Source organism: Rhinatrema bivittatum, chromosome 6 (assembly GCF_901001135.1).
Source record: "Rhinatrema bivittatum chromosome 6, aRhiBiv1.1, whole genome shotgun sequence".
In the NCBI taxonomy this organism is placed as follows: Eukaryota; Metazoa; Chordata; class Amphibia; order Gymnophiona; family Rhinatrematidae; genus Rhinatrema; species Rhinatrema bivittatum.
Window position 1 is genome coordinate 69,694,388 of NC_042620.1, and position 16,153 is coordinate 69,710,540.

A 16,153-nucleotide genomic window follows, 5' to 3' on the forward strand; every position below is an offset into this window, starting at 1 on the left:
ATTGAAAATGCACATTCACTGGGCACACTGGTTGGTGGACATGACAGATATCGCTGAGCCACTTTGGCTACATGTGGTCAGACAGTGGACTTGTGTGCCCAATATGCCAGCTGATCTGTCTGCATGTCCTCTGTGGGCTCTGAGAGATACCATGTCACTGACATTTGTGCTGATGTCTCCTTTGCTTGGGTGGGCTGAGAGTCCTTCATGCCAGCTGCTTTCTCTCTAGCCCATTCAAGAACAGATGATTTTTTTATGGGCAACATGGCTTTGGCATACTGAAGTGGAGGAGGAAGTACTAGCTGTCACTGACAGAGTGCTGTTCCTGCTTGGGCTAGCACAACTCTTTGAAGTGCCCGCTGTTTCCTCCTCTGCTTCATGCCTAATCTGTCTGCCTATGGAGCTCCTGTTTACGGACTTTTACTAACAGCAGGTCCTTCACAAATATGAGACAATCGGACTATAGGGCGAGTTTACCTTTCACACAGGGACCACAGACTGTGGTGAGCATGTATGTGTGGTCTTCTGTTAAAGGTCTTAATCTCTCTTCCACCTGCTTCTGCAAAACGTCCAGACAATGCAACACCTCTGCTGCCATTCCCTCTTCCTGTTTAAGCCCTCGTTAAATTTTCTCCAGAAAATTAACTATAGGGATGATGTCAGCCAAGGTGGCACTTCTGGAACTCAGCTCCTCTGTGGCATCCTTGAAGGGTTGCAGGATTTTTACCAGCTGACTCATGACTAACCAATCATAATGCCCTAGGGGACTAGGCACACCTATCTCCATTTCCACAGAAAGGTCATTAAGGGGTGTCTGCTGCTCCACTAACCTCTGCAGCTTCATATAGGTGGAATTCCACTGGGTGGCAATGTCTTGAATGAGATGCTTGTGAGACATCTCCAAATCAGTCTGCTTTTGTCAGAGAACCTGTCCCACCTTCACACTTCTGTGGAAGTGCACTGCTATGTTCCTGCACTTGTGTATTAAGTCCTGTAGGTATTCATTCTCTTGGTGCTTTGACTTCAACCCCAGAGCTGACTTCTCTACCAGGTGCAGAGTATATGCAAAACATCGGATGTTCTGAAAGCCCCATTGGATATTGCCTTTACCATGTTTGCACCATTGTCTGTGACAAAGAACCCTGCCTGAAGATTCCTGTCTCACTGGTGTAGCTGCCAGCACACCAGCATCTGTCTGATGCATACTAGAATACTGGCTGAGGTATGGGCCTCATTCGTCAGGTAGGTATGCAGTAAAGCCCACCTCCACCCCTGATACTTGTTCACTAATAGAGCTGCTGCCTGCCCCTGCCTCAGCCAGGTCCCACCAGTGTGCTGTCAGGGAGAGGTAAGAGTGTACAGCATTCAGTGTGGTCTAGATATCGCAGGTGAAATGCACACTCCCCTCTACCTTAGCTAGCAGTGCTTGGATGCAACTGGGACACTGGTTGTACAGGCTGGGGATGACCTTTCTGCTAAATGTGATTCTGGAGGGGACTTTGTAATTTGTAACTAAGACCTACAGAATATGCTTGAAACCTACATTCTCCACCATCTGCAAGGGCTGGTCATCAAGGGCAATCATTTCCCAATGCTCTTGGTTACAACGTTTGAGGCTGACTGTCTCCTTCCCCGGGATAGTGTTACCAAACACCACCTCATTTCCTCCATGGTGGGTTGTCGCTTCTGACACATGGCAGGGGGCTGCTGGCCTGCCACCTGACTGCTAGAAGGGGCTGAGGGCGTGGGGTAACCCTGCTCCTTTTCAACCACTTTACGCTGCCTGGAAAATGGGGTCCCCTGACTGGTACTACCACCATCCCCAGATGGCAGTACTGTTAGGTGTTGCTTCTGCATATGATGCATCATGCCAAAATTAGTTAGATGTCCCATTTGCTTGCCTCTGCTAATAGCCCTGGCACAGTAATTACACTGAGCAAAACACGGGTCCTCCGTCACTTTAAAGAGGCTCCAGATCGCAGATTTCTTTCGTGATCCTTCTCTATAGATTTGGGGTGGATGCTGGTGCTGAAGTAGTGGGTGCACCCTGAGAAGCAATGCCAGGGATATCAGTCACACACTGTGCCTGCGCTGACTGCTCTTCCTCCTCATCATCATCAGTTTCATCTCTCCCCTGTAGCACTGAAGTGAAGGCTAAGACAAAACTAACTAATCCTCCTAAACCTTAAGCAATTACTTCTTCCATTTCTGATGATAAGAATCCCACACAAGATGATTTTTTATCGGAATCCGAAGCAAACAGTGCCTGCGCTACACTTTCAACGCTAAGTTGAGTCTGCTGTAGCACTGCTGCTTTTGGGTCTCGTCCTTTTGTCTTGCATGACTCAGCCTCCCCTTCCCTCACCTCCAAAACTACAGGGTCAGAAACAGGTGGTGGCAATGCATCATCTTAAATTTCAGTTTTTTCTAGATGGAACTGCCTGCCCCTCCAGAGATTTTAGATTGGAACAGGTCCCTTTTTAACTTTAATGGGGGACTGGAACTGCCTTTTGAAGTGCCTCCTCTGCCAGTGCCTCCTCTGGCAGTCCCAATCACTTGACCAGGACTAGCTTTCCCTGACATCATGGATTTAATTTCACTGCCTACTAGGGATTTCAATTAAAAGAATTATTTCCAAAAGAGGCCTACTGGGGATTTTGCTTCAAAGAGCACCGCTGTCCCAATATATGTGAGTCTGCAAAACTGCCCACAGATGCAGTACCTTGATGTACACTATAACTGGGACCACTGTATATGCACACTTCAAACTTGTAACTACAAAAGAGGCCTACTGGGATTTGGCTTCAAAGCGCACCGCTGTCCCAATATATGTGAGTCTGCAAAACTGCCCACAGATGTAGTGCCTTGATGTACACTACAACTAGGACCGCTGTATGTGCACACAACAAACTTGTAACTACACAAGAGGCCTACTGCGAATTTGGTTCAAAGAGCACCGCAGTCCCAATATATGCGTGTCTACAAAGCTGCCCACTGATGCCCAGTGCACTGCCTTGTTGGCTTAAAAGAGCACTGCTGTACCAATATATGCGAGTCTGGAAAACTTCCCACAGACGCCCAGTGCACTGCCTTGTTGGCTTAAAAGAGCACAGAGAGACAGTCTGAGTTCAATAAAAAAAACTGCAGTTAAAAAAAAAGCTTGGCTGGCACAGCAGCAAAAGCAAAGAAATATCTTTTTCAATGGAAAATTCTATCAAAGTAGCTAGCAACTGAATACAGATTTGAGAGACTAGCTCTGAGTAAAGCCACCATCCCCGGACCATCTCCCCGGACCACCCCTGCAAAGAAAGAGCGTAACATGCCACGTGCTTATGGTATAAATAGTGCAGCAGCATCAGGTAAAGTTTTCACAGAGCACTAAGTGAGAGCAGCGATTGGCTGCATTAGAAAAATGCTTAGCTCTGATAGGTTGCATTCTCGTCTCCATGCCAACCTGTCTGACCCACTCTATGACAGGGCTGTGAGGTCACTTATGACTCAAAGGAAAAGTCTAGTTTTTCTTATGGATACTCCCACATGGCCTTCTCCTGTTTCAAATGGCGGCTAAGAAATCACTGCGAACCAAAAGAATGAAACTAATACAATATGTTTTATTTGTGGGGGATCGCCATGCATTTCGCGAACCCATGAATACAATGAATAGGGACTTATTCATTGCAGATTGCGCATTCGTTGAAAACAAATGCACATCCCTACCAAAAACCTTTTCTTCAAGCTCAGATTTTAATTTCATTTTCCAAGATAACTCTGACCTGTCTTATACAGAAAAGATCCTAATGATACACATGTTTTCCCTTCATTTTGCTTTATTTAGTGCCTGCTAAAAAGCTTAGTATGTGTTAAAGCTATTTTACTGAAAATTAAATTGATTTAGTGTGCAAAACAAAAATGAAACAAAACTAATTTTTGTAAGCAAATTAATTAAAACATAAAAATAAAAACATTGGGGCCAATTATCAAAGACTTTAGGTTCCTAACTTTTGGAGTTATGCTCCTAAATTAGCCATTTTGAAATTTACTAGAGCTGAATACCTAAAATTAGGCTCCTAATTTTATTAGGAGCCTAAATTTTAGGAGCCTAAAAAGTGGGTTGTTACAGGGGCAGAAACAAAGGTAGGAGCTTAGCACTGATTTTCAGAGCTAAGCACCTAATTTTGGACCTTAAATCTAGGCAAAAAATAGTAGAGCTAAATTTAGGGTCCTAACTTTTAGGTCCCTAAATTTAAGTGAATATTCATCTGAAAACTTAGGAACCTAATTTAGAGGTGTAAATTTAGGAGCTCAGCTTTTTAAAAAATATTTGCCCCATTGTTTTCATCACATTTCTACTGGCTCCTGAGAAGCTGGATAGCTCAGAGTAGAAGGCTTGCAAGTCTCCAAATAAAATAAGATTAATTATAAAACAGAAGTAGCGAAACTAACCTTATATCAGGGGTGGCCAACTCTGGTTCTCAAGAACCACAAACAGGTCAGGTTTTCAGGATATCCACAATGAAAATGCATGAGATAGATCTGCGAACAATGAAGGCAATGCATGCAAATCTTTTTCATGTATATTCATTATGGATGTCCTGAAACCTGGCCTGTTTATGGCTCTTGAGGACCGGAGTTGGCTACGCCTACCTTTTGCTGTACTGCCTGACATTTTTTAGATACTGAAGAAGAGTCATATTTTCAGGAGATGAATACATGTAATATGAGGATCTCTTGTTGCAAGAAATATCAAAATACATTAACAAGACTAAAATTTTATTCTGGCCTTGTATTTTTACCACCTCAAGTTCAAACACAATTATCACCATCACATTCTGCAACTTTGTTCAATATTAAATGGGGTGAGTGTAGAGGCTTAACAAATATTTTTTTCTATTTCTCTTTCTTTTATTTATTTATTTATTTATGGTTTTTATATACCGGAGCTCCTGTATACAATACATATCGCTCCGGTTCACAGAGAACAGTAATAATTACTGCCGGGTGGCAGTTTACATGGAACAGTTTACAAGGAACAGTTTACAAGGAACAGTTAACATGGCCATTTACATGGAACAAATCAGAATACTCGATCTAAGTAATAAGAAGACAGGAACTAATTAGTCTCAACTTTAAACATATAAATAAGGCAATTTATAATCTTGGATAAATAAGGCAGTACATTAGAACCAAAGGGCAGGGGTTGTTATATCTTCTAGTTCTTAGCTCTCTGGGAAAGCTTGCAGGAAGAGCCAAGTCTTTAGTTTCGCCTTAAAAGTAGTGTGGCACGGCTCAAGGCGGAGGTCTGGTGGTAGGGAATTCCAGAGGGACGGGCCCGCAGTTGATAGAGCGCGTTTTCTTAGGGAGGATTTTGCGGGCTGGGTAATCATTCTATTTTGATATGCTCTTCTAGTCGGCTTATCTGAAGTATGTAGTTGCAGTTTGAAGGTTAAGTTGAGTGGGGATAAGCTGTGAAGTGCCTTATGCATCATCATGCTGCTTTTGAACTGTATTCTGTATTTAATGGGGAGCCAGTGGAGGTGCTGGAGGATCGGGGTGATGTGGTCTTTTTTTTTGGCGTTGGTGAGTATTCTTGCTGTGGAGTTTAGTACCATCTGGAGGGGTTTGGTGGAGCAGGCGGGGAGTCCCAGCAAAAGAGAGTTGCAATAGTCCAGTTTCGGGAGAATGATGGCTTGGAGTACTGTGCGGAAATCTCTGTAGCGTAGAAGTGGCTTTAGTTTCTTTAAAACTTGTAATTTAAAGAAGCATTCTTTGGTGGTGTTGTTGATGAAATTATTGAGGCTGAATCTGTCGTCTAGTATTACACCCAGATCTCTGACTTGCGGTGAGGTGGTGTATCCTAAGGTGACTGGAGAGTTGCTTGTGGTCAGCAGGGTAGATTTTTCCGGTGCTATTATCAGGATTTCCGTTTTGTTAGTATTCAGAACCAGGTTGAGGCTGGTCAGAAGCTCTTTTATGGTGGAGAGGCATTTATTCCAGTAGGACATGGTCTTGTGTAAGGTGTCCGTTATGGGGATGATGATTTGAATGTCATCCGCGTATATGAAATGGTTAAGCTTGAGGTTGGTGAGCAGGTGACAGAGTGGGAGAAGATATATGTTGAAAAGGGTGGGGGAGAGTGAGGATCCCTGTGGTACCCCCATTTTGGCTTGTATGGGATGAGATTCCTTGTTATTTATTTTTACTCTGTATGTTCTGTTCTCCAGGAAGGATTTAAACCAATTGAACGCTGCTCCTGTGATGCCGATCTCTGTGAGTCGTTGTAGTAAGCTGGTGTGATTCACGGTGTCGAATGCTGCTGACAGATCTAGGAGTGCGAGAAGGCAAGGATGGCCTTTTTCAAGATTGAAGATAATGGTGTCAGCTAGAGTAGCTAATAGTAATTCGGTGTTCTTTTTCTTCCGGAATCCAAATTGGTTATTGGTGAGGATATTGTTGTCATCTAGGAATTCAGAAAGTTGTCGGTTAACCACTTTCTCCATAATTTTGGCTAACATAGGAAGGTTTGCTATCGGTCTGTAGTTGGCAGGATCTGTCGTGGGAAGGTTAGGTTTTTTGAGGAGGGGTTTAAGCCTTGCAGATTTGAGTTGATCGGGAACTTGTCCTTGGGCAAGAGCGCGGTTAATGATATCTGCAAGTGGCTTGGCCACGGTGTCAGGGATGGAACTCAGCAGGTTTGATGGGATATGGTCTAGGGGGTGAGAGGACGGTTTTATCTTTTTGAGAATGTTTGCTATTTCCAAGGCGGATGTCGGTTCGAGCGAAGTAAGCTCTGCAGTGTAAGTGTTGGGTTGAAGAGCTGGGGCTATAGATGCTTGCGAGCTGTGGAGACTGGTGCTGTTTGTATGCGGGGGTGTCCCTTTGAGAGGGGCAATGAGTGTGGTAATTTTATTATCAAAGTAGTTGGCTAGATCATTGGCTTTTTTGTGAGCTTGGTCATCAGGGATGCACGGACCAGGAGGTGTTGTGAGGGCTGAGACATAGGCGAAGAGTGCTCTAGAATCAAATGAGAAGTGGTGTATTTTTTTGGAGAAAAAATCTTTCTTTGTTTTGTTGATTTCGTTTCTGTATGTGTTGAGACATGATTTGTAGTTAAGGAGGGATGCCTTAGTTGGGTTTTTTCGCCATTGGTTTTCTTTGCTTCTAAGTTCGTGTTTGCGTGACTTCAGCTCTGTAGTGAACCAAGGCTTCCTGTTGTCTTTGTCTGGGTTGATGATCTTTGTTTTCATGGGACATAGCTGGTCGGCTACCTTTTTAGTGATGTTGAGCCATGAAGATATAGCTGAGTTGGAGTCTATGAGGTCTAGATTCCTTAGTTCCTTGGTCAAGTGTTTGCTGAGGTGGTCTCCTGAGCATTGTTTTCTAACCGAAATGGAGATTGTTTGTGTTGTATGGGGGGGAGGATCTGATATCTCTAACCTAGATGTGATGAGGCTGTGATCAGACCAAGGTACTGTGGAACAGGTAGGAGTGGAGTGAGATGAGAGAGCTTCATTTATAAAGATAAGGTCTAAGGTGTGACCTGCTTTGTGGGTAGGATCTTTTACTATTTGTCTGAAGCCCATATGGTTGAGGGAGGAGAGGAGAGTTTTACAGTTTGAGGATTGAGGTTGGGCATCCACATGGAGGTTGAAGTCGCCCATCAAGATGGCTGGTTTTCCGGAGTTCAAGTGTTTTGCTGTTAGCTCTATGATAGGGGAAGGGTTTGATTCAAGAATTCCGGGGGGAGCGTAGATTAGTGCAATGATCAGATGTTTAGAGTTGAATAGTGCGAATTCTATGTTTGCTGTGGAATTGGATGTCTGCAATGTCAGGCCTAGTGGTTTCTTGGCTGTTAGGAGAAGGCCTCCTCCTTTCTTCTTACGTCTGGGTATGGATAGTATATCGTAGTTCTGGATAGGAAGCTGGTTAATTAGTGCAATGTCGGTGGGTTGTAACCAGGTTTCTGTTATAGCGCAAATATCAGGTTTTGAATCGGATAAGAAGTCATTGAGTATGGCGGTTTTTTTGGATAAGGATTGCGCGTTGAACAGTGTAAGTGAAAGGAGAGCCAGGCCAAGACATTGGGTTATGGGTGTCAGCATGATGGGCTTGATTCTCTGTTGGCGGTTAAGGTGGGGTGTAGGGAGCTTAGGAGCTCTCCACCTTTGGTTGTAGATGATGGGGATAGAAAATGGAGGCATGGTGGCAGGAAGTGGGAGTGTAGACAGCAGGTTGGAGTACCCTCTAGGCTAGGGAGTCCAGGAGAGGGTGGTAGACTCCGAACTAGGACTGTGCGTTCGTCAAGAGCTAGTAGGCTAGAATGCTGAAAGGGCGCTGTTGTCGCTGGCGCTGACAGAGTAGACTGTCGGTCTTACCTTGAAGGGCCAGCTGGTATGTGACCTGGCTTCAGGGCTGCTCTTCAGGGCTGCACTAAGGGGCGCGCAAAGGGGCCAGCCCCTTTGTCGTGCTCCTTCGGCGTGCGACGCTCGGCGTGCGACGCCTGGGCGCCGCGGGGGATTTAAAGGGCTCCTGGCCCTGCTGCTATTGGCGGCTGGTGTGCGATCCGATTGGCTGCTTTGCGGCCCGGGGGAGGGCAGAGGGAGGCGCCTCGGTTCGCGGCTCTGTGCCTCGTGGCCGGCGTTGGGGTCTGCCGGGGGCAAGGGTACGATCTAGGCCTTACCCCGGTGGGTCTCGGCGCCGGCTGCGCAGGCCTCTCACGATCGGAGCTGCTGGAGCAGGTAAGAGGGTGATTTCCTGTCGCCGCGGGGGATTTAAAGGGCTCCTGGCCCTGCTGCTATTGGCGGCTGGTGTGCGATCCGATTGGCTGCTTCGCGGCCCGGGGGAGGGCAGAGGGAGGCGCCTCGGTTCGCGGCTCTGTGCCTCGTGGCCGGCGTTGGGGTCTGCCGGGGGCAAGGGTACGATCTAGGCCTTACCCCGGTGGGTCTCGGCGCCGGCTGCGCAGGCCTCTCACGATCGGAGCTGCTGGAGCAGGTAAGAGGGTGATTTCCTGTCGCCGCGGGGGATTTAAAGGGCTCCTGGCCCTGCTGCTATTGGCGGCTGGTGTGCGATCCAATTGGCTGCTTCGCGGCCCGGGGGAGGGCAGAGGGAGGCGCCTCGGTTCGCGGCTCTGTGCCTCGTGGCCAGCGTTGGGGTCTGCCGGGGGCAAGGGTACGATCTAGGCCTTACCCCGGTGGGTCTCGGCGCCGGCTGCGCAGGCCTCTCACGATCGGAGCTGCTGGAGCAGGTAAGAGGGTGATTTCCTGTCGCCGCGGGGGACTTAAAGGGCTCCTGGCCCTGCTGCTATTGGCGGCTGGTGTGCGATCCGATTGGCTGCTTCGCGGCCCGGGGGAGGGCAGAGGGAGGCGCCTCGGTTCGCGGCTCTGTGCCTCGTGGCCGGCGTTGGGGTCTGCCGGGGGCAAGGGTACGATCTAGGCCTTACCCCGGTGGGTCTCGGCGCCGGCTGCGCAGGCCTCTCACGATCGGAGCTGCTGGAGCAGGTAAGAGGGTGATTTCCTGTCGCCGCGGGGGATTTAAAGGGCTCCTGGCCCTGCTGCTATTGGCGGCTGGTGTGCGATCCGATTGGCTGCTTCGCGGCCCGGGGGAGGGCAGAGGGAGGCGCCTCGGTTCGCGGCTCTGTGCCTCGTGGCCGGCGTTGGGGTCTGCCGGGGGCAAGGGTACGATCTAGGCCTTACCCCGGTGGGTCTCGGCGCCGGCTGCGCAGGCCTCTCACGATCGGAGCTGCTGGAGCAGGTAAGAGGGTGATTTCCTGTCGCCGCGAGGGATTTAAAGGGCTCCTGGCCCTGCTGCTATTGGCGGCTGGTGTGCGATCCAATTGGCTGCTTCGCGGCCCGGGGGAGGGCAGAGGGAGGCGCCTCGGTTCGCGGCTCTGTGCCTCGTGGCCGGCGTTGGGGTCTGCCGGGGGCAAGGGTACGATCTAGGCCTTACCCCGGTGGGTCTCGGCGCCGGCTGCGCAGGCCTCTCACGATCGGAGCTGCTGGAGCAGGTAAGAGGGTGATTTCCTGTCGCCGCGGGGGATTTAAAGGGCTCCTGGCCCTGCTGCTATTGGCGGCTGGTGTGCGATCCGATTGGCTGCTTCGCGGCCCGGGGGAGGGCAGAGGGAGGCGCCTCGGTTCGCGGCTCTGTGCCTCGTGGCCGGCGTTGGGGTCTGCCGGGGGCAAGGGTACGATCTAGGCCTTACCCCGGTGGGTCTCGGCGCCGGCTGCGCAGGCCTCTCACGATCGGAGCTGCTGGAGCAGGTAAGAGCAGGTATGTTATAAAATGGCCGTGTCCATTTTTGTGAACTGGCATTCTTTATTCTTTAAAGTTTATTTGGCCTTCCTACTCTTACTTATCTTTCTTGTGGCATGGGTAAGAAGGATTCTAACACTTTCCTGTGCTCACCTTTCAAAATAGGCTTCAAGACTGCTTACACCTTTAAACATCACTTGGGGAAAGGAAGAGTCATGCTTCCATGCCCTGCAGAGCACTGGACCACTTTTTAAAGGGATGAGATCATGGGTTCTATGATTTGTGGACAGTAATCTACTCGTAGGACTACTTAGGGGTTCACACACAGTCCATAAAATAAAAACAGTCCACTCTAGAAGTTTGTTTATTTATTTATTTATTTATTTATTTGTTAGCTTTTATATATCGACATTCGTGGGTACATCATGCCGGTTTCCAAACAGAAAAATAGCTTTATTCTAAAATTCAAATTTTAAGCAGGTACAAAAAACAAAATCAAAGACATAGTCCAAAGTACAAAGAATCAAAATTAGCTTATAGTTCCTACCAAAACATGAAAATTACTTTTGCAGGCTCAGTTCATAAGCAGGCTAGGTCTTCTCAAATCACAGGAAACACTAAACCTTCTCCCAAAAGTTTTTTACTTCTTCATTGTACTCACAAACTACTGGCTGGCTGCCCAAGACAAATCTTCCCACTGATTTCTGGTATTCCAAAGCTCTTGAGTTACCACTTGCAGAAGAGAATTCCTCTCTTCCATGGATCCAGTGTGAATCCTGTAGCAGAGCAAAGCCCCTCCCAAGGTCTCCCTTCAAGACATCTCATTTAACCCCTCAGAACTGTGACTGTAATCTCTTCCCAGTGCCTCATGAAAGCACCCTACAACCTGTCCATCCCCTTTGTGGGAAGAACCCCTCTGTCATTCACTATCACAGGACCAGTCTTCTTGAACCTCCCATGCTGGAGAATTGCTAGTGTTTCCTAAGTCATTTTCCCAAAGAGCTTATAATCTGGAATGGTAACTTTCAAACCATATATGTACACACGTATGCCAGTTCACAAAAATGGACACGGCCATTTTATAACATACATGCGTATATGCACACATGGTATAAAATCAGCAGTACACACGTACATGTATGCACAATTTTATATGGGCACACGTGTGTGCGCACAAATGCCGGCTCTACCACGTAAGTGGGGGGATTTTATTACTTGCAATCACAAGTTTCCCTAATCTGTTCCCAGTTTGCCCAGGTAAAGGGTAGGACTTCCTAACACTCCTAATTAACCTGTCTCCCTTTTACCCTTCAATCCTCGCTGACTAGCCTAATTTTTTTTATCATACTAGTTACATGCCATCCATAGCAGAAGTAAAGATACACAAATAGGGACCCCGGTGCAAGCTTGTGTGCATAAATAGTTAAGCACTGTTTTAATGCTAAAATCCAGGAATGCCCATGCCCCACCCAGACCACACCCATGCCTCACCCCCTTTTTCCCAAAAAATGTTTGTATGCATACCAGGAGATACATGTGTACTCATGCATTTTTTAAAATCCACTCGGGACGGGCTGGCCTGAGAGACACACATATCTCACAGTTTTGGAACATACCAATCTCTTAAAATTTACCCCTAATTGAGTAAATGAAGCAATGGGAGATAAAAAAGACTTATTCAAGGTCACAAAGAATATTAATGGAAGAAATGGGATTTGAACCCTTGGTATGCTGCCTCTTACCCCATTGCTCTAACCACTAGGTCACCCCTTTTCTATGCCTACCAGTCTTATTATAGCTCGTGCTCTGCCTTATGGAGAAGACTGAGGTTCAGGAAGTCTTGAGTCTTTTTTTTTTATTTGTTTTTGGTTTTAATTAATCCCAGATTTATTTTCTGAAAAGATACAAGCAAAATAGTATACAGGTAGTCCTCGGGTTACGACGGTCTCGAGTTACGTTGTTTCATGGTTACGACGCTTTATTACGACGCCTTATTCCGACTTATGGTTACGACGCTTTATTACGACGGGCATCTTATTCCGACTTAAGTGGTTGTGCGTCTCCTGCCAGCCATATCACCCTTCATTATGGCTCCCAAACGTAAGCCAGACTCTTCTGATGCCAGTGCATCAAAGAAAAGGAAGGCCATCACCATGGAGGTGAAATTAGATATCATAAAGAGATCTTATAAGGGGGAAACGGCGACAGACATTGGCCGGTCATTAGGACTTAGTCGTTCTACTGTTGCTACGATTATCAAGGATAAAGATCGTATCCTTGAACATGTGAAAGGATCTGCTCCTATGAAAGCGACAGTAATAACAAAGCAGCGTAGTGGGCTTATTATTGAGATGGAAAGATTATTAGTGCTGTGGTTGGAAGACCAAAATCAACGCCGTATCCCTGTGAGCCTTATGGTTATTCAGGAGAAGGCTAGGCGATTGTTTGAGGCATTGAAAAGAGAAAAGGGGGAAGGAAGTGAAAGAGAAGAGTTTGTGGCGAGTAGAGGTTGGTTTATGAGGTTTAAGGATCGTGCCAACTTCCATAACATTAAAGTGCAAGGTGAAGCTGCTAGTGGTGATGAGAAAGCAGCAAGTGAATTTCCCAAAGCATTGGCTGAGATAATTACGGAGGGGGGTTACTGTGCTCAACAAGTGTTCAACGTGGATGAGACAGGTTTGTTTTGGAAGCGTTTGCCTAACTGTACGTACATCGCCAAGGAGGAGAAGTCAGCACCAGGTCATAAAGTCTGCAAGGAGAGACTGACTTTGCTTCTTGGGGGCAATGCTGCTGGTGACTACAAACTGAAGCCCATGCTAGTGTATCAGGCTGAGAATCCAAGGGCACTCAAGGGCATTTCCAAGGGTCAACTACCAGTCATCTGGAAGTCTAATAAGAAGGCATGGGTGACACTTGCAGTGTTTGAGGACTGGTTCACCAACCATTTTGTGCCAGGCGTGGAGCAGTACTGTACCTCCAAGGATATCCCCTTTAAGGTGTTGCTAATTCTGGACAATGCCCCTGGACACCCTGCCCATCTGGATGACTTTCACCCTAATGTCAAGGTGGTTTACCTTCCACCTAATACCACTGCCCTAATACAGCCTTTGGACCAAGGAGTCATTGCTACATTCAAAGCCTATCACCTCCGAAGGGTCATTGGTAATGCTTTAGGAGCAACAGAAAAGAATAAGGACTTGACTCTAAAGGACTTTTGGAAAGCATACAACATCCTTGATGCTGTGAAGAACATTGCCGATTCCTGGGATGAGGTGAAGCAGACCAGTATGAATGGTGTGTGGAAAAAGCTGTGTCCCCAGTTTGTGAATGATTTCACAGGGGTTCAAGAGTCAGTGACTACTGTCATAAAGAACGTTGTTATTATGAGTAAGACAATGAATCTGGAGGTGGAGGAGGATGATGTCACAGAGCTACTGGCATCTCATGGAGAGGAGTTATCTTCTGAGGACCTCATTCAACTGGAGAAGCAGATGATAGAGGAAGAGGAAGATGTACCAACCCCAGAACCCAAGAGATTTACAAGGCAGGGCTTGGCAGGAGGATTTGCCTTGATAGAGAAAGGGTTGTCAAGGTTTGAGGCTGAGGATCACGACACGGAAAGGTACACTAGGGTTGCCAGAGGAGTCATGGATTCCCTTAGGTGTTACAAGGAGATCTTGGAGGAGAAGAAGATGGTCTCCTTCCAGGCTAACCTGCAGCAGTACTTTAAGAAGGTAGAGAGACCTGCAACAGATCCTGTACCTGTACCCTCTACTTCACCTATCACTCTGGACTCACCTGCCAATCTTGACTCGGCTGCCCCAGTATCTCCAGCACCTTCTGCAGCTTCCGCCCAATAAGCCTGTTCTCTCTTTGGAATTGTTCTCTGTTTTTTACAGTACAGTACGTAAGTACTACAGTTTTTTTTATTACAGTACTGTACACTGTTTATGACTGTACTGTTGTACAGTATTTCATTATTAAACCTACTGCACAATATTTTACTGTACTTGTGTGTTTATTGATAATTACTAACTAACTGTGTTAGTATAGGCTAAGTGTTTACAGTACAGTACTGTATGAACGTATGGTCCGACTTACGTCGAAATTCGGTTTACGACGCTGCGTAAGAACGGATCAACATCGTAAGTCGAGGACTACCTGTAATGGTTTCTGCCCATGTCACTCACATTCAGAATTACAGGAGAGAAGTCAGAATATTTCTCCCTACAATCTGTCTGTTGTCACTCAACCCAAATGCCACTTCATCTATAATAAATGCACCTTTCTGAGGCTTTTCTTCATTGACAACCTGATAACCTATGTTACTTCCTAGATCCTGAACCATGCCATAGCTTGAAGCCAATAAAAAAGATGGCTAGAGGGAATGGGTTTTCATGATTACTATATCTTTCATTTTAAATATGTCTACCTTTATAGCTCCACCTTTTCTTCTTCCATCCAGTCTCCAGAATGACATTATAAGCTTCATATAGTTCCTGTTATAGATGTTCTTTTAAAGTGTTGAAAACATTTTTCTCTACAGTCCACCCCCATTTGCTAAGTCAGATCAAAAACAGGGCTCATTGCCAAGTCATGTTTGGCTCAGATTTTTGTGAGCTGGATTAAGAGGTCTCAGATCTAAACTAGGAAGTTTTGGTTAGAGTTAATATTATGTGAAATAACATTACGTAGTCTGTGTACACTCTTTTTCTTCACTGCATCAAACACTGTTCTATTTTTTTAGATGATAACCTTTTCCAAAGTACACAACTTGCAACATTTATATAAACCAAATGGGAAAAAAATTATATTTTATATCATTACAGCCTTGCACATCTCATTAGAAAGGTCTATAGCTAATTATTCAACAAATAAAGCAATCATGTTCAATATGTTTTAATGCTTTTCAGACAGCAAACATTAAGTATAAAGGACTATCAGAATATCCCAGCAATTCAAAAGGGAATATCTGTGATACTGAATAAATAATTATAATTATAACACACTTAAAAATGACTCATGTAATCGCTACAGAATGGGGAAAAAATATGTTTTTGGCTTCCCTAAAATGAACATTAATTATCTTTAAGTAGTATTTCTAGAGCTAATTAGTTGTTAATTCTGTCACTCTTTTCATTATTAGCTTGCATTTTTATAAATAGTCTTTTCCCATATAAGCCATCTGCAACGCATCTAAAAATGACCACAAGAGGAAAAAAGGAGAACAAGTTCCATCTGATATATACAAGAAAAATAGGATGTATATATGTATAGTAGATGGGGGGTGGGGGGGGCTTGGAAGACTCACAAATACATGCACCAGATTAAAAGAAGATATATCATTCAGTTACACAAGAGACTGCTGAATAGGCCTGGCACTATTTCTTGGAAACCTTCTTGTGAAGAAACCCAGCTCTAACATTTAAATGTCCTTATCACTTGGGTGTGATGCCTTTCTGCAGATTATGAACAGTTTAGGATGGTATCAAACAGTAAATAACCCAACACATAAATATGGAAATACTTTTAGATCTATTAATTCTAGACTTGTAACATCTCAAGCATTTAATGTGACTCTGAACCCTATACCATGAACATATCACTTTCTGATAGATCTGTTCATTCTGGAAAAAGAAGGAATCATGGCCTCTCTCCAAGAAGAAAGAACTAGCCAGCAAAGAGGTTTGATCTATGCTGAATGTTTTAGCAATGTCTTAGAACAAAAATTGTATTCTCCTCAATCAAAATATTGACTCGTCTGTCGTATGCAGGAATACCATCCTGCAAAACACTCTTGACTCCATTACATTGTTGATTGCTGTTAAGATCAAGCATAGAAAACCTCAATAATGGATGACCTCAGAAGTGAGGACTATGAGACAAAATCTTCAGAGATGTGAAAATG

General features: G+C 45.6%; 1 protein-coding gene across 1 annotated transcript; it reads left to right on the forward strand.

The window, feature by feature from the left end:
• The first annotated feature begins 12,332 nt into the window (after nt 1-12,332).
• LOC115094645 (tigger transposable element-derived protein 1-like) lies at nt 12,333-14,105 on the forward strand. Its single transcript, XM_029607895.1, has one exon. It carries the CDS (start codon nt 12,333-12,335, stop codon nt 14,103-14,105), a length of 1,773 nt encoding a protein of 590 aa, XP_029463755.1.
• Nucleotides 14,106-16,153: the final 2,048 nt, after the last annotated feature.

Coding starts and splice junctions, on each gene's coding strand:
- LOC115094645 (XM_029607895.1), top strand. CDS start 12,333: ATGGCTCCCAAACGTAAGCCAGACTCTTCTGATGCCAGTGCATCAAAG.